Genomic DNA, 19082 nt, shown 5'->3' on the forward strand with positions numbered 1-19082 from the left:
TGCCGTATGTTTGGACATTCTCATTCTCAATGTTATCAGTTGCATCCAAATTTAAAACCTTCAAGTAAAAATGCTTCTGGATCTGCCCCACCTCATACATGTCCCTCCTCCGCTCCTGAGTGCATTCCACAAACTATTGAAACACCGGTTGATACGATGCCACCTCCACCTCCCACTATCGGAGACAATACTCTCTCTGTTCTTCCGACTGATATATTGACAGATGATTTACTTGGGTTCGATAATCAGGATAGTATTGAAGCTCCACATCTCCAGGATGCTTCAGGTGTTGAAGAGACATGCTTACCATCTCTTCAGAATCAGAATGTTATTACTGCTAGTCAGGAGCTGGGGGCTCATTCTCTCCTACATGCCCAACAATCTGTTGACCACACCGATCAGATGAGCTAATCCTCGGATGAGGAATAGCAGGTTTACATATCTAGAAAGAAAAAAAAGAATGAAGTCACACTCCAGCTTGGGAACTTAATGGATGATACTCTTCACACCGATCAGATGAGCCAGTCCTCGGTGAGGAATGACAGGTATACACATCTAGAAAGAAAAGAAGAATGGAGGCACACACCAGCTTGGGAACTTAATGAATGACACTCTAGTAACTTCGGGTAATGGAACGACACTCAGCAATTTGTTAGCTGTCTCCGCTCCTGTTTTTTTGTGTTTTATGTATGTTTCATCCTTTTACGATGCTAGTGTCTAATGTATCATATGGGTAGGGCACCTTTTTTGGGTCCGCTCATATAACCTTTATGTATCTTTTTAATTTCAATAAAATTAGCCCTTTGACGTTTATAAAAAGAATATATTATTCTTATTATTAATATCTTTAATTAGATTAATATTATTGTTATTATTATTTATAACTTTTAATATTAAATTCATTTAGTATATCATACCTCTGTTATGAGCCTTTCCTGACTCACGCACGACCACTTTTCTTCTCCTCTTAAACGGGTACAGCCCTTTTCCTTTGAGCGGCTCACTCCAACAAAACGTGCACGATGCCGCTCTTCTATCTCCTCTTTTTTTCTTTTTGAAGTTGACCTAACTTTTGGTTGAGATCTAGTCTTTTTTCCTTAGAAGCCTAGGATCTAGCCATAGGACTTTCTGTCGACTATTCCTAGAAGATTAGTGATGACACCTTTACCAATATAACTTCTAAACATATCTTTGCTAATCTTGAAGTTCCACATATTGGTTCTAACCTCTAGCATTTAGTTGGTGGAGCCAATATGAGGGAGCTCAAGAGGAGTCCCCATAAGACTGCTTGGCCTTAGGGTTAGCCCTGGGTGGTGTGGTATTGGTTAGTCTTGTACACACACTTGCACTTGCACTCACAACCTAAGTCCTATCCCAAACATACCTAGCTTGATCTCCTACTTTATTGGAAACTCATGTGAATGGTCCCCTTAACTATTAGCCCTGGGCTAGGGTTTGACTAAGACCAGCACATAGAGGATCTATAATAGGAGTTCCCTTGGTCTCATGGCTCAAATAGGGTGACCTTATGATTAACATCCTCAATCAATCTCAATTTTATCAAATTCTAATTTTGACCCATTCTTGGCCCCAAACTTCGCCAAATTACCAAAATGCGCTTCATGCCTCAAAAATTCCAAAGAAATTAAAAAATTCCCAAATTCTCCAAAATCAATCCAAATGTCTTCTTAAAACTTTCTTAACCACTCCATTGGGCCCAATTTTCCCAAATTGACCCATTTTGACAAAAATCTTCAAATTGTCCTTAAAGACCCAAATTCTCCAATTCACTCCCATGTTCCACCAAATTGATTGCAATCTCCCCCAATTTCAATTCCAAACTCAAATTCATCATTCCCAATCCTAATTAAAATCAAATCTAAACTCAATTGCAAGCCCAATTACAAACTCAATCCAAAATCCTCAATTTAGCCATACCCTTAATTTCCCCAAATTGAACCCCATGATCAAACCAATTTCCCCAAATTTGAAACCAAATTTGAATTCAAAATTCTTCATAATACCTCCTTAAGTCAGTTTGAACAATCAATTGACCCAAATTTGAACTCACAGCCACCCAAATCCAACTTAAGCCAAAATCCCAAATTTTGACCAAAGGCCCAAATCCACCAAATTGAACCTCATGACTCTAAAATTTCTACCTAATCAATGTCTAAAACTCTTCATGACAATCTTTTAGACCAATTTGAACCATCAATTAAACTATGTTCTAATCCTAGCCCAATCCAAGCTCAAGTCTAACCCAAATGACCCAACTTTGACCACGAATCAAATACCATCAAATTGAACCCACAAATCAAATCAAAATCACTCATTTATTTTTCCAAGCTCCTCATGACCGTTTTTCAAATCAAATTGATCAATCATTTGACCAAGACCCTAGCCCAAACCCGACCTAGACTCAAGTTGACCCAAAACCCAAACTTTGAACCCAAGCCATGCATGTGACCAAACCTAGCCAAATTGACCAACCCAAGCCCACTACAGCCAACATTTAGACCCTTAGAACCAGCCTAGATCCACCTAGACAACCAAGTTGAGCCATTGACCAAGGGTCCCCTAAATTAGGGGATCTCCTTCCAAAATTGGGCAAACCAAGAGAGATATGCTATTAGCCATCAAACCTTCAAGCTAATCACCATTAAACCTTCCAATGGATCCCCTGAACCAACTGAGCACCTCCCCTGGCCTGGCCGACCGGCCTAGTCACTGGAGAGCCCCAAAACTGAGAGCCACCCCACCTTAAATCAAACCCATTGCACCCATCCAATGTGTCCAGCTCCAATTGGTCCTTTGACGCCGCTCAACCCTCCACATCAGCAAGCCTTTGCACCTGAATTGAAGCCCAGCCAACCACCCCAAGCTCCCCTATTTAAACACCACTCTCTCACGGCCAAACATGGAGTGTACTCAAATCCTTGGGGAGACTTTGCCAAAATCTTTCCAGAGCCTCTTCAAGCTTTCATAAGTTCAATCCCACAGCCATTAGCCCTCCATTTTTACTACCAAAGCCCAATTTCTCACTGGAAAACCAGGGCAGATTCTGACCATTTCCCAAATTGAAGTGCCCTTAAGCTTCTCCAGAGCTTAAGGAGAAGTTTCCCATTCAAATCTCTCTCCTTCGAGCCCTCTAACCCACTGTTTAACCAAGGCTGCGCACCCATTTCAGTGAACTCATACTTGGGGATCCACTAGAGGAAAGTGACACTTCCAGGAGGATCGCCAGACTCTACTAAAGCTTCCACAAGCATCTGATCGAGGCCTCCTTTCTCAGACTCAGGTATAAGGCCTAAACTCTAATTTTTGGCTCGGTTTGGACCTTTGTGAAGAAAAGTTTGATTTCATACAAATGTAGCTATATAGATGTGCTCGTCTTGAGTAGAGGAAGATGTAGGAACAAACCCGAAGTGATTTAGTTGAGTATCGACTGAGATCTTAGGGTTTGAAGTCGAGCGATTCACGGGTTTTGACTACCGGGGACGATGAACGGATGTCGTTCGTTTTTGCGTGTATCGGTTGGACGACTGTGATCGCGTCGGATGAGCAGATGGAGCGAAAAGCACGCGTCGCATGGCTGCCGGGTCAGATGGCGGCTTCTAATGGGAGTGCGCTACGTGGAGTTCGGAGCCTCGTAGGTTGACGTGGCTACCATGTGTTTAAGTAAGAAATTAGGATTTTTTATTTATTTTAATTCTAGGTCATAAAAAATCCATAACTTGATATAGAAAAATCATAAAAAGAAAATAAAAATATCTTTTTGCTCAGTGAACAAAGGAAAACAATGTGGAATAAAATAAGAATTAATTGATGAGTCTTTGATTTTTAATTAATTAAATACTTTGTACAATGTTTTAATTTTAATTAAGTACATAATCATCGTGACTTGAGATTTTAGGGGTTTGTCTCTTATGACAGTAAATGTGTTTTGTGATTTTTCCAAAATCAGAAGATCTCTACACATGTAACCATAATTTCTAAATTTAAATGTTTATTTTATATAAAATATTTATATAAATTAAAATATAAATCAAAAAATTTATTGGACTTATTTTGGGAGGTTCCATTTGCTCAGAGGACTTCTGGAAAATTTTAAATTAAGTTTTAATATTTATGTAAATTATTGTAGTTAGTAAACTCTAAAAAAATTCATAAAAATTAAAAATAAATTTAATTTATTTCAAAAATTAGCAAAATCAATTCCACAATGTAAATAATGGTTATTTTAACTTACTGTAAAAAATTAAAATTTATTTGATTTAATTTGAAACTAAAATGGATTTTTCAAGTAAAATGAGATTTTTTGACATTAAAATAATTTTAATAAATTAAATATAATTAGGAAAATTATGAAAATGATTTTCTGAGTTCCATTTTCTGAGTTCCTTGTTCTGAGTTCCTTGTGATCAGGGGTACTTAGAAAAATAAAATAAACACTTTATTTTAAGCTTATTTTTAAATTAAAATAATAAAAAATTCCAAAAATTTGAAAATACACCAAACCGTTCCTTATTATTTCTTGATTTAGGGTTTAGGATTTAGGACTTATAGTTTAGGGACTCATTTGGGACTTATTAGAATATTTCTCCTAATTTTTTTGAGTTAAATATAATATTTTTAAAGGCTAAAAATGTATTTCCTCTAATTTTCCATTAAAATAATTATAGTAATTAAATTAAAATCACAAAAATGAAAAGTTTGTTTCTCTGAGTTCTCTGGACTTACGGATATTTAATAAAAAAAAGTAATTTTCATAATTAAAATTACTTTTCTATTTAATTAAATTTCTTAAATCAATAAATAATTATAATAATTAAAATATAATTTGAAAAATATAAAATTTTGTCCAAATGGTCCTCTGACCTAGGTGAACCTCCAATAATTTTCCTATGACCAAAAATTTTACTTTGATTAGTTAAATAAATTAAAATTGAAAATCTTATTTTCTAAGTTAAAATAATAATTTAAATTAAATTAAAATTTGTAAAAATCACAGTTTCTTCTCTGATATTTTATTTGGCCCATGAGTGGGGTACTTTAAAAATTCAAAGTCATTTGAGTTATATTTGATAAATTATGAACTGGAGAGCCTAAGGGCTAAGTGATAATTTTAGATTTTGATGTCTTAATCAAAATTTAGGATTAATTAAGGGGAAAATAAATAATCTTGATCATAATGAACTCTTTTTTATGTTTGAAACATACTGGGTTATGAGGTAGAAACCAATTTGCCACATTTTCATGATAAGAGTAAAATTATAATTTCATAAATTATCATGACTTGGAAGTTAATCTAATTGTATGATTCTAAAGTTATGGAATTAAGTTAGAAAGATAGTAACTCACTTATTTTAAGCCTCTAATTGGTGATAACATTATCTTTTGATATGAATATATTCCACTTAAGTTAATATTTTGATAATTGCAAATTTACCTATGAAATTGTTAAGGGCTTGATAGTGAGTTAGGCTTGATATTTGAACTTCTGTAATGAGGTTTCGAAAAGTTAATATAACTGATAATTATCACTTTTAAACTCTACAAGCCCAACTTTAGTGGTGGGTATAAAATCTTTAATGAGTTAAACTCGGCTTAGGGGCATCTGCTTACATAACTCTTAAGTAAAATATCAACAGATTAATTGAGTACCCTATTTTTTTGATAATTAAAATACCAGGTTCACTGAACATAAGATGTATTAATTGATTGAAACTAAATTTAAAACTTGGGATGATCAATTGAACAATATAATAGGTTTAAATGAACTCGAAACATTTCAAAAGAATTTTTTCAAAAGAATTTAAAGGAGAATTTAAAGGTTGTTAGGGATTGCTCCCCAAACACTTTTATTACCTTTTAGATATTTTGAAGGACAATTGGATTTATTATACTTTGTTCCAGAAAATCATCCATTAAAATCTTGAAGGACTCACCAAGTTATGACTTAGGATTTGGTAGCTACACCTTCATCTACCCTTGCAATTTATTTAAATTCCCTTCAAAATTATATATACATGTTGCAAGTTTTAACATTTCAGCGGATGCAGCGAGAAGATGACAAATACGCATTTACATTTTGTAATGCAAATTTTGTTTCCTTTACAACACTTTCTTATATGTACCTGTTTACTTTGGTCTGCAAAACTTGAAACAAATTTGAATGTGACTTCAAAACAAAAATAACTTTTCTAAAATCAATCAAGTTTTCAAAATTAAACAAGATTTTCATAACAAATAAAAATAACAATAATTTCATAACACGTCCTTTTAAATTTATAGGAGTTCCTCGGATGGGTAAACCACGGTTGCTAACGAGATCTCCCCGGATTAATTGGGTTTAACAACTCGTTTAAGCTAAGTAAATTCAAAAGGAAAATGAGGTACCGGAACGAGGGAATCGTGGGATCCTAACCGGTGTTGCCCTAATAAACTTTAACCCTTCCCCATAATGATTGAACTTAAACTTGTCATTTAAACCTTTAAACATTTAGTATTTAGGACTGCTATTTCTCCGAGGAGTTTGGAGCTAACTCTGTGGGCAGCCTTCTACAACAGCACGAGGATCTACAACAACAAATCCTTTTCTAAGGTTAAACAACAAGCCATAGGACTTCGAGGTTGTTTTCCTAGTGCGGTATATATCTTCAATTTTATCTTTAGGTCTTTGCACAATCATGTTGTGCAATTTAAGTCATAACTTGTTTTAGGATCCTCATATTTTTTAGGCTATTTGTGCGATTATCTCACACAAATGTAAGCCCTAACTAAATAAAATTCATAGGATGAAACATTCGATAATTTTCTCACCAAAATTGAAGCCAAACTATGGGGTAGCTTGGGAAGTCACTGAGGTTCTCCTCAGGATTCGTGACGACCCCTAGTTTCTCTTCCTTTGAATTTCATAATAAGTGTTCAAAATTTGAGCCTCTCCCATTTGACAATCATTGGTCCGATCTTTGAAAATTTCTATCCTTTAAAATTTTTAGAGAATATTTTCTGATCTAAATTGAGAGTTTTCTTAAGTGACTTCGGTCATTTAAGATGTAATTGACTATAAGGGTTTGCCTCTATAAGAAGCTTTAAGAACCTATGTAATATAAACCCTATGTAATCTTTCATATTAGCTAGAGGAAATTTGTCGAGTTATATAAATGGTTCGTAGACCGAACGGATGCATAAATTCTGTAGTTTATTTAATTGAGTCTCACTATCAAGTGATGTGTCTATTCATCGGAATAAGTGTATTACTTGTGGTGTTTTGTTCGTTTATTTAAACTATTGTCTATATGAGATCGATTTGGTCTCATATTTTCAAAATTAAAATATTACATTTTTTAAAATTAAATATACTAGTTTTTCTAAAAATCAAATTTATATATATTATTAAATTAAATTAAAACCACATAATCAAATAAAAGCTAGCCGACACTTCACAGTGGAAAACTCGCGATTTCACGTCCTTTGCACGGGCGAGCTTTTCTGTGTGCGTGTGCTTTTTGGCTTCCTCCTCACATGAGCTCTCTCATATGCTAGCCGTTTGAAGCTTCCTTCTCCGCTCTATAAAGACGCCACCTCTGCCCTACCCTCACCTCGTCCTGCTCTTCTTTGCATGCTGCTGACCCACAGGTAAGTTGATTTATATTGGTGAAATCACCTCCTAAACTCCCAATCTCTCCTTTCTTATCGCTCTGTTTGGCTACCCGACCATTGACTTTGTCTTCCCTGCTTCTTCGTTTCCTCTTCCATCTGTTTGCTTTCTCTTTTTCAGTTCTTCCTTTTTTCTCCCCTAAACTGAAACGAGTCGTTACAACATACACATCTGTCTTTTTGTTGATCACCATCATTAAACATGAGAACATAATATCAAACTTTTAGATTCAATCGATTTCCCTTAATTGAATTATTCTTGTTAGCATATGATTAATTTAGTTGAATTTATGGGGCTGTCCTAAGACTAGCTTCCGCAAGCTCGCCACCAAGTGTAAATAACTTGAACTTCGTAAATATCTTAGGATTTTATGAAATTTTGACTCATCATGATTTAACAAAAACATAACTCATTTGCCGAAACATATCTTAAACGACTTTACGACAAAACCCAACATTCTTCGATCCTGCCAAATTCTTTTCCCTCCTTTTTATTTTTGCTTACTCCTCATTTAACCTGGTTGATTTCGTGCTAAAAGCCCTTATGGAATCCCACAAACCAACTTTTGTGCTACTGACACAACCCCGTATCCACCACGGTGATCGGAAACCAAAAGATGCACAATGCGTGCCAAATCTCAATATGGAAACTGGAGGAAGGAAATGAATGTCTCGAATAGCATGAAAGAGGGTTTCATACCATTATATTTTGTTCCCAAAACCTAAACTGAGTTGCGGCACTCGCCAGGTCGCGACTGTGCTGCGATCGTGTCTGTGCTACAGTGCCACGAGTGTAGCCTTTCGCGGAAGTCTTTTGTCAAGCGCTACCATGAATAGGGATAGGGGGAGGAAGAAATGCGATTGTTCTGGATTGAGAATCTCACTGTTTTTATGCCATACAGAGGTCATTATCGCGTGTTAAGCCGGTGGGAACAGTAAAACATGATCAGGAAGGTTATTAAAGTTTAATTAAACTTATAATTTCAGTTTTTTATATTCTTAGTCAATTCATAATTTGTAGTGTTTTATATTGATTTGATTGGTTTAATATGTAGAAGTTTATAAAATTGCTACCGTTGAAATCTGAGGGATGCGAAAATTGAGGTACATTTTAGAGTTGCCAAAATTTTAGTTGATTTTACAAAACTTATTAATACACTGTTTTTGAAATAATCAGAAATATGTTGAATATGTTCTATGAGGCTGGATTCTTTCTAAATTCTCAGATTAAGTGAACATTGATTTTGTGTTATTTTTTGTTTTATGAAGATGAATGCTCTCAGTTGCACGGAAATGCACATAAGTTTCTTTTCATAGCTTATATAGTAAAGTTTGAACTTCAAAACAAGGAGCTTGCTTGTTCTCAAATGCACATAGGTACCTATTAATGTATATATTTGTACATCTCTTTTACCTTGCTTTCCCAGTATTTAGCCAGGTCATGAGCTAGATCTTTTAAACTGCGATCTAGTACATAACTATCAGAATTTTAGGCAACTGGATGCTGTATTATTGTTGACATTAGAATTTATTTGTATTTTTTAAGTAAAAATGCGGTGTATTCTGACGTGTACAAAACTATGTCACACTACATTGGCTTCCTTTTGTTATCAAAATTTCAAGGACAAACCCACTATGAATCATATTTATGGCGTTCTTGTTGCAGTTCTGGTTACTGAGATTGGTCTTCTACCCATTTTGCATGTTTCTTCAACCATTGGAGTGTTTTTATATTAATTCATTCATTTGCTATTTTTAATTTATATAATTGGTAATGATCTTATTGTTGCTTAAAACAATTGATTCCTGGTCTTTCTTTTGCCTTCTATTTTGTTTTCTCATGTTAGGTTGACATTCTTAATTTTTGAAATATGATTTTCTAATGAAAAAATGAAAAATAAATGCCAAAACCATATGAGCTTTTTCTCACACATAGAGGTTTGTTGACTTGTCTGGATTGGATGGTTTTTACGTATTGGAAGCTAAACATGCAGAACCTTCATATCACTGAGGGATGCAAATGGCATCTTTCAATAACTATGGGCCGAATCAGAGGAAATTAATGCCTCTGTTTGTGAAAATTTCTGCTGATTTTGTTTTCGAAACCTGGCATATCATATTTCTTATGCCGGAAAATGTGATAGAAAATGCTATGCTCCACCTTTTTATAACCTTGTGCGGATTTTCTTATTTTTGCACCAAACAACTTAACGCAGGATTAACACAACATCATCGAAAGAAACCAAAGTACAGATCGTTTGTGCATTTTTAGTTGTTAACTTGCTTTCCGCACGTACTTTTATTAGGCCCAAGTCAAAATTTCTAGCATGTGGCATGCTCTTTATTGTCTTTTGGCATATGGTTTTCTCTTTTTTATTAAATTCATACACAAAACCCTAAGCTAGTTTTTGTTTTTTTTTGCAGTCTGTGAGAGTAGCTTCGGGAGTCGTTTTGGCTGGAGTAATGTTTGCCATGTTGTCATTTAGAAAAGGTTAGAATCTGTAGCTCTAAGTGCTAGATATTTTACAAGTGACCAGCTTTTATCTTTAGATGAAAGCCCTCTTGAAAGCTCTGTTATTTAGTACATGTTCAAGGGTCAATACACTTGCATACCGAATGGTATGTTTTAAAAATGGATGATAATGGTGTCACGATATCTCACTTAGCAACTTTTGATCATTAGATGATCTTTTTTTTCTTTGCCCCCAAGACTTCCATATGCAGCTAGTTTGGTGATTTCCTGGTGTTATAATCTTATTTTTTTCATTCGTGGACATATGTGGTGTGCCTGTGCTGTTGAACGTCTTTCCTTCTTATTTTGCTTCATAAACCAAATTAGAAGGCTCATTTGTGAGAAACCAGGTTTCTTGATGGCTAATTCATGGAGACCATGCATTAGTAATTTCAGTCATTTGTACGAAAAATATGTATGGCTGTATTGCATGCTGTCATTAGCCTGCAATACATCAGCCAACTAGAATGATATTCATCATATTTGGACTAAATGCAGCAAGAAACTTGCAACTTAAATTCTGGAGGTGTCATAGTGGTTAGCTTTTCTTGATTGAGCTTAGCTTCATTTTTGGAAGCGAAAGCCAGTGGGGTTTGCTTTGTTGAGAGTATTGATAAATGGGTAATGCAAGAGATTGGGAAGGCTAGAGGATTGTGAGCTCCGAAAAGGCTCATCTGGCTCTGCGAAGAGAGTGTGGTTCGAGGTCAAATTTTTAGAAGATATTTTATTTAGATAAGACACTATCAAAAGATTTCACTCTCATTTTATCCATATTTTATGATTTGATTTCATGTTTTTCATAGGCACTTGTCTCTATAGTTAATCATCTCTTTTAATCACGGGAGAGTTTTTTTTTTAAATTCTAGTCCTTATTTGCTCAGTAATTAGCATATAGTTGCAATAATTTGATTTTAATTTGTGAAAATTCATTGTCGTTAGCTTTAGAGTGAATAGTGTGAGGAATGATGATGAACTTAATCAAGATCTCATGATTTTGTAGTCTTGGATTATCATGGACCTTAGTCTATTTAAAGGATGCAGTAATCAAACCTGACCAAGGGATCATTACTAGCTGCCCTAGGTTGCATCGTCTAAGGGGACCAACTGACTTGGGGTCGATATTTGTCTGAGAGGATAATCTTAAGTTGACATTAGCTAATAGATGTTTTTGTGCCTAATCAGGTACATCTATAGTTCACAACTCAGGTTGTTGGGAACTTATGGTTTCTAGCCACAATTGTAATCTAATGGTGTTATTTTGTGGCAAATCACTGATCAAAAAGCCTTGATTATAATCATCCTTTTTGTGATTCTATTTAATAACAAATCCATCTTGTTAAATGACACATGCAAAGTCGTTACTAGCATGAGATTTTTGTGAGTGACTATAAAGATATATTTATCATTATGTTAGTTTTTTGTAAGCTGATATTATATTAAAATTTTCACTCAGTAAAATATTGTGAAGGCTGGATGAATTATTTTATTAAATTTGGGACAATACATTTCACATGAAAACATTTTAAATTTGTGATTTTCTTGACTTATTATATTTTATTACATTTAAGCTTGAAATAATCCACATTGAAACTTGAGACATTTTATTAAAAGTATATTCTTCAGTTGAAATGTTTTATCAACGTGATCATCATCGGAGGATTTAAATGATTTTGTTTTATTATTTTGGACTTTGTTGACTCCATTTGCCTGCTTATAGATGATTGAGTTTGTGTTTTTCTTATGGTTTGAATTTATTTTCAAAATTCATGACATTACAGACTCTCATTTCTGTCTTTGTACTTAGGCTATCGTGTCCTTAAGTTAAAACTCATAATTGTACTTTGCGAGTGTGATAGTGGCAAGAGTATTCATTATATAATGAATTTTCTTCATGAAAGGCCTTGAAAGTTGTATGTAAATAAAAAAATAAAATATTTTTAATGAATTTTGCTGTTGAATATTAGATGATGAGTTTATTATATTGTAGGTTGAGGATTCAAAATTAATTTTTAATACAAGCCTAATCAACTCCAACACTTATGACATGGAGGATCGAATTTGCAAAGTCAGACTTAGAACCCTACCTGTAGGTAGGGTTGCATGTATAAGAACGTGCATATAATATGTTGAATGAGAATTAATAAATTTTGAAACAAAGTGCACATCCTTTAGAGTTATTGCAGGTTTGAGATGCGGGATAAAATTTGAATTCATCTCATTTTTAATTTTCTTAGCTTTTTTTTATTTAAATTCATAAATTTGTCACATTTGTCAAAGCGTATGCAGATATTTTTATTTTTAATGAATTGAACGTTGTTTAAAGAACATGCATGTTTTTCAAGGTACCAGCATAACATTTTTGGCAGCATGTTATATTTTGTTATTAGAATGTATGAATCATTTCACTTTGAATTTTTGAAGCCCAAAATTTATCAGCTTGTTCATATTATTGGTCATTGTTATGAATTATAGTTTTTTAATGTGTTTGATAAAATGTCATATTTTCATCCTTGTATATTCCTATTTTACACCAGTGTGCCTCATAAAGCATCATTCCACCTATAAATAGGAGGGGTAACCTTACTCATTTCACCATTCCAGTTTGCGTATTCCATTGCATGGGTTCTTGAAGATTTTGATAGGTCATGGGAGGTGATTCTGTTGACTTTTTGGCGAACTTTTATGTCTGTAGCAAGTATCCTATAAGTTTTGGTTTTGTCTTCAAACTTTATCATTAGTTTGCAATTTTATCTCATTTACTGATTTTTGTAATGTTATAGTAAGTGATACCCAATATTTAGAAAATCAGGTAAAATTCGATAAATTCAGTAGTGTCTCAAATTTCACAACCCTTAAAATTCAACTAAATTATTTTTATAAAATTCTACGCATCGAACCCATCAATTTGATCTAAACTACTATATATTAATTATGTTTTGATTGAGAGATAAAATTTGAAAGTCATGTGTAACTAATTTAATTAAACTTTAATTATATTACTTATCTCCTGGATATCACTGTTCACCTTTGACCTTTTTAGCACCTTACATGCAATTGCTCGATTCAATTGAACAGCTGAGATCTAAGTGTCATTACGTTAATAGACGCATCCTCTTCTCCTTTGTCCCGCATTCTCCTTCACGCGAATAGGCAACGACTTGGCTCCTGTAGTAGAGTCGCGAACTAACACACATGTGACCCGCTGAATGGCGTGGGCTACTATTTATGGCTCTAGTGGGAAAACAAAAAGTACAAAACTCACATTAGTGATATTCTAGATATTCATGCTCTTCCTCCCACTTACAGTTTGACATTTGCCACGAATTTGTGCAACTTTTCTTTTCTGGTAGTCGTGGCAAGCATCGAATTTGTGTTCGAAGCGTCGAACTTGGTTTGCAAGCTTTCATAAGGGCTTTAACATGAAATCAGTGAATGGGAATGGAAATGGTGGTTTGATAGGAAGAAGAGGAGAAAAGTTTATGTAATAACATAAATAAATAAAATAAATAAATAATATTAAATATAAATGATAATAATAAATTTGAATGAGCATTAAGATAAGAACCCATTCAGTTATGACTTAAGAGTCATATTACCCATTCGAACCAAAGAAACGAGTGGGAGAGCAGAGAGATTGCAAGAGGGAAGTCTCTCTTGTGCGTGTGGAAGTCTTGACTTCGTGCGCCAGTATTCTGCGAAGGAGAGGAAAGGAAAAAAAAAGAAGAAAAAGAAGTTTGTGTGTCTCTTACCTGGCTCGACTATACATGTTTTATACAATAGTTTTGATTTTTTACAATTTCTATTTTTTTCATATTTTATATGATTCTAGCATGTTGTGGCTTGTTTAGACATGTACAGTGTCATATGAGCATGCACGTTGTTTATTTTTAGTATGTAAATTATTATTTTAGTTTTGGTTATTTCGTTGAACTTGTTGTTGCTCATTTTACGTCATTGCCTTTCAAGAAGGGGAAATGAGCACCAGGGTGAGTAGCTATGTGTGATTTATATAGCTTTTGTACAATATAGTCTTGCGATATTATATTGTTCTTTGGGTGTGTATTTTCTTAGGTTGGATTTAATAGTTCTGTATACTTGTTGATGATATGATTTTTCACTTTTTCGATTATGAATATGAATAAAATAGGAACCGAAATATATCACGTATATTTGTGACAATTTAGTTAGACTATTTCATCACTTACTGAGTCATGATTCTGTAAGTCAGTACGAGTATTTGAGAGAATTTAATTTAACCAAATTGTTAGGATGTGACAAAGTAGTATCGGAGCATGGTTCTTGGTTGAAGAGAATGATGTAAGTGTGTTGAATTTGGAAAAATTAGGAATGAGATTAATTATGAATTGATTCATACATAACTATATGTTGATTAATCTAGGGTATGTAGTCCATATGGCTTAAAATAATATACATGCACGATATAATTATTATATGATAAATTATATTTGAATAATAATCATTGCCCATATAGATAAATATGTCTAAAGGAGAATCAAAAAATGTTGAGGGCCGGTATCATAGGCCAAGTGCTGAACAAGAAGTATAATTTGAAAATTTTTTTGGGTAGAAGTGATAGTCAGAATAGAGCAAATGTGGAAACCATAGCAGCTGAGCTATAGGACATCGTTCAATTGATATCGTTGGTGGTTATTGATGAAATGACAACTATTGAAAGATTCTCCACTAGTAGAGGGTTCGAATATGAAATTGGTGCAGAAGTAGATCTACTCTTGAAGATATTTTAGACATTCAAGTCACCGACATTCAAGGGTGTCAGTGATCTTACATTTGCTGAAGATTGACTAATGAAGCTCGGAAATATTCTGGATGTCATGATTTGCCCGAAAAATCAGAGTGGTGTTGGCCACTTTCATTCTAGAAGGTGAAATAGAGAGATGATGACAAGCTACATAGAGAAAAATTCCAACTGACACCTCTTCTGCAAATTTAGTGGGTTTAGTTTGTTAAAGTGTTCAAAGATTATTTATTCCGCATTCAGCCAATTTAGCCCTGCACGGGTCCAAGACAATTTTGCAATATGCGGTATAACTCGCTTCTTTTTCCACATATGCACTTCACTATGTTAGTACCTAGGAGGAAAAAATGTCATAAATTTCAACATGGTCTCGGATATCAATTGAGGTTGGCTTGGACGCCATTTAAAAACAATGTTTTCTCCATGCAAGTTGAAGTAGCCAAAAGAATCCAAAATGAGATGAACTTTTTCAATCAGTAGTGACAATCTCAGGCAAGCAAGGGAAATAATTTTGGCAAAGAAGAATGCTGTCAAAGCAAGAAAATTAAATGAAAAGCAGCTCTAGGTTGAAAAATTAATTTGTGAAAAGTGTGGAAAAAGACATTTTAAGCAGTTTTTTGATTGGTTCAGGAAAATGCTACAAATGTGGATAATCAGGACATTCAAATGAACTGTCTGTTGAAAAAGAAAATAGACAGTATGTCATTGACCATTCAAGGAAAGAGAAAATTGAGAAAATTTTTAGAAGCAGCCAGTCTAGCGAATCTCAATTTTTGGGAAAGCCTTCAATTCAAGCAAAAAATGAAACTTCAAGCGCAGAGCTGAGCAACCAGTAAAAGCCCGAGTTTTGCAATTGCACTCAACAAAGAATTTGAAGAAGTGGTTGTCGATACGTTTCTGATTCAAGATCAACCTTTCACTATTTTATTCGATTTAGGTGTATCGCATTCTTTTATTTCTGTCACTTTGCTTGATATTATGCACTTTAATCCTGTCTTGTTTGTGGTGATGACTTCAAGGAGTGGTTTTTCTATACATGGATAATGTGTCGTGCATATTGATATTCATGATAAGCTGCAAATAGATTTGATTATCAATTCAATTTAGACCTTCGATGTCATATTGGGTATTGATTGTTTGATAAAATATTTTGTTATAGTTAAATGTTGGAAAATGCAAGTGAAACTCAATTTGCCTGATTAATTTCATAAACATTGGGAAGTATTTGCAAAGTCATGAACTAGTACTTCTGACCAAATTAGAGGTGTTGAATAAAGATGTGCAGGAATTGAAAAGCATTCCAGTTACTGAATTTTCTGGTGTATTTTTTGAAGAATGGCTAGGGTTATCACCATAACAAGAAGTTGAGTTTAAGCCAGGGACATTTGTTATTTTCAAAGGATGAATCCAATGGAATTGCAAGAATCTAAATGTCAATTGTAGGAACTGATATATAAGAGTTTTATCAGGCCAAATAATTCACCTTGGAGTGCTCCCGATTTGTTAATTAGAAAGAAAGACGGATTAGTGTGGTTATTAATTAATTATAGAGATTTGAACAAAGTGAAAATCAAGAAAAATATCATTTGCCCTAGATCGATGATCGATTCGATCAGTTGGCGGGTGATATTGTGTTTTCACGAATTAATTTGAGATTGGGATATCATTAAGTCAGAGTCAATGAGACATATATAACTAAGACAACTTTTGGGACTAGTTATAGTCATTTTAAATTCTTAGTTATGCATTTTGGCTGAACCTATGCTCTTGTTGTATTTATAGATCTATTGAAGCGAATCTTAAAGCTCTATGTGGATTAGTTTGTCATTATTTTTATTAATAATATTGTGATATATTCAAAATCTGATGATGATCATGCTAAGCATCTGAGGATTGTATTGGAGTCGTTGAGACAGAATCAATTATATATAAAATTGTTGAAATGTGAATTTTGACTACAAAGTATTGCACTTTTTGGGTCATATTATCCGCGGTCAAGGAATCTTAGGTCCTCAAAAGGTGAAGACAATTATGGAATGACCTACTCCAAAGAATGTTACTAAGGTATGCAGTTTCCTTGGTTTTGCTTGATATTACTGGAGGTTCGCGAAGATTTTTTTACAGATAGCTATGTCGTTGTCAATTTTAATGAGGAATGATGTCCAATTTGAGTGAAATGCAGAATGTGAGCACATTTTTCAAGATTTACAGTCACGCATCATTGCGAGGCTTGAGATGTGTTTTAATGCAAAATAATTATGTGATAGCTTATGCATCCAGACAGTTGAAATCGCATGAAGGAACTATCTGACACACGATTTGGAGTTAGCTGTTGCGGTGTTTGCTTTCAAGATCTAGAGACATTAGTTGTATGATGTAAAATTTGAAGTCGTCACTGATTATCAAAGTCTTAAATACATTTTCATACAAAAAAATAAAAATAATAACTGAATTTGAGACTATAAAGATGGTTAGATCTGATCTAAGTTTATGATTTGGATATATAATTTTGTCTTGGCCGAGCAAATGTAGTTGTTGATGTATTGAGCAGTCAATCCATGGGCAGTGCAAGTTGGATTATCACTAAAGATCTAGAGTTGATTAAAGAAGTAGATGACTTGCGATTGGAAGTCAAAATATCATGTGATATGGGGTATTTAAACCAGCTGATAGAGCAACCAACTTTAATGGATAGAATCAAGGCAGCTTAGAAAGGTAATAGTGAATATCCAAAGCTTCTGAAATAATTTCAATCAAGGAAGAGGGCTGATATGACTATTGCTGAAGATGGTGCTACCAGAAATAAGCTATAGTTATGTGTACCTACTGATTTTGATTTTAGATAGAAAATCTTACGTGAAGTCCATCATTCAGGCTACACAATTCACCCATATAGCACAAAACTACACAAAAATTTGGAAGTACTATTTTGGTGGCTATGTTTGAAGAAATGTTCACATCCATGTATCTCAATGTCAAGCTTATCAGATTGTAAAATCCGAGCATCAGAGGCCCGACTGTTTAGTTTCTATGGATTTTGTTATGTGATTTCCTCGATTCAAGCAGGATCGTGATAGTATTTGCGTTAGTATTGACAGGTTAATACAGCCAACTAATCTTTTGTCAATCAGACAAACAAATTCAGTTAAAAAGTTGGCTAGATTGTTGTCAAAGAAAATATTAGATTGCACGGTATTCCAAAAGTTATCATTTTTTACAGAGTTAAAAGATTCATGTCCAGGTTTTGGAAAATCATTCAATAAGTTATGGGTACACAGTTTCATTTCAACATTGCATTTCATCCACAATTTGACGTACAATCAAAAAGAACAATTCAGGGATTAGAAGATTTATTGCAGCTTTGTGTTCTTGTCTTTGGAGGTAGTTGGAAAGATCACATTCCAATGACCGAGTTCCCCTACAACAATATTTACCAGTCCAGTAACAAAATGACTTCTTATGAAGCACTATATAGCATGAAATACATAACTCCTTTGAGTTAGGTCGAAGTGGGTGAACGTCAAATGATAGGTCCTGAATTAGCTGATGAAGCTACAAAGAAAATCAGATTAATCAGAGACAAATTGAAAACTCATTTTCTTACCCTTTCATTTTGACATATGCCACGAATCAATGCACTTTTTATTTATGGTAGCCATAGCGAGAGACAAACTTGCATCGGAAGCGAAAAACAGTTTGTGGGCTTCCATAAAAGCTTTTTGGCACGAAATCAGCCACGAAAGGGGAGGATTAAAGGAATATAAAAATGAGGGAAGAAGAATACGTAGTATCAAAGAAGGGTTGGTTATACTGAGAAGCCTTATTGAGATAAGATTTCATAAATGAGTTATGTTTTGGGTTAAGTCATCAAATAAGCCAAGATTTTATGAACTCTTACAATGTTTACCAATTTTAGATTGTTTACATTGGGCTGTGGAGCTTAAGGCTAGCTTGAGAAAACTCGTCATAGAGCTGTTTTATCAATTCAGATGAAATAGTCTCATGCTGACTTAATAAGAATAGTTCTTTGTAGGTTTTAATGTGATTTCATGTTTGAATTTATTGCATTTAGAATTTCTTGCATATTACAGATGAATACTTGTGTTAGCTGTATGACTTCAAATTGAT

The 19082-nt window shown here is 34.0% G+C and overlaps 1 protein-coding gene across 2 annotated transcripts in view; it reads left to right on the top strand.

Moving 5' to 3' along the window:
- LOC110038306 (phosphoinositide phosphatase SAC6-like) overlaps positions 1 to 19082 on the top strand; it is a 174315-nt gene that overhangs the window by 141976 nt on the left and 13257 nt on the right. The window contains exon 20 of one of the 2 annotated variants that reach the window (XM_020743099.1): positions 10090 to 10156. The exons of the other annotated variant lie outside the window; for it this stretch is intronic. Within the exon in view, the coding sequence (XP_020598758.1) occupies positions 10090 to 10156 (67 nt within the window). The remainder of the gene's footprint in view (positions 1 to 10089; positions 10157 to 19082) is intronic. 2 annotated transcript variants of the gene reach the window in all.

The sequence above is a fragment of the Phalaenopsis equestris genome, unplaced genomic scaffold, assembly GCF_001263595.1.
Source record: "Phalaenopsis equestris unplaced genomic scaffold, ASM126359v1 Scaffold232429, whole genome shotgun sequence".
NCBI lineage: Eukaryota > Viridiplantae > Streptophyta > Magnoliopsida > Asparagales > Orchidaceae > Phalaenopsis > Phalaenopsis equestris.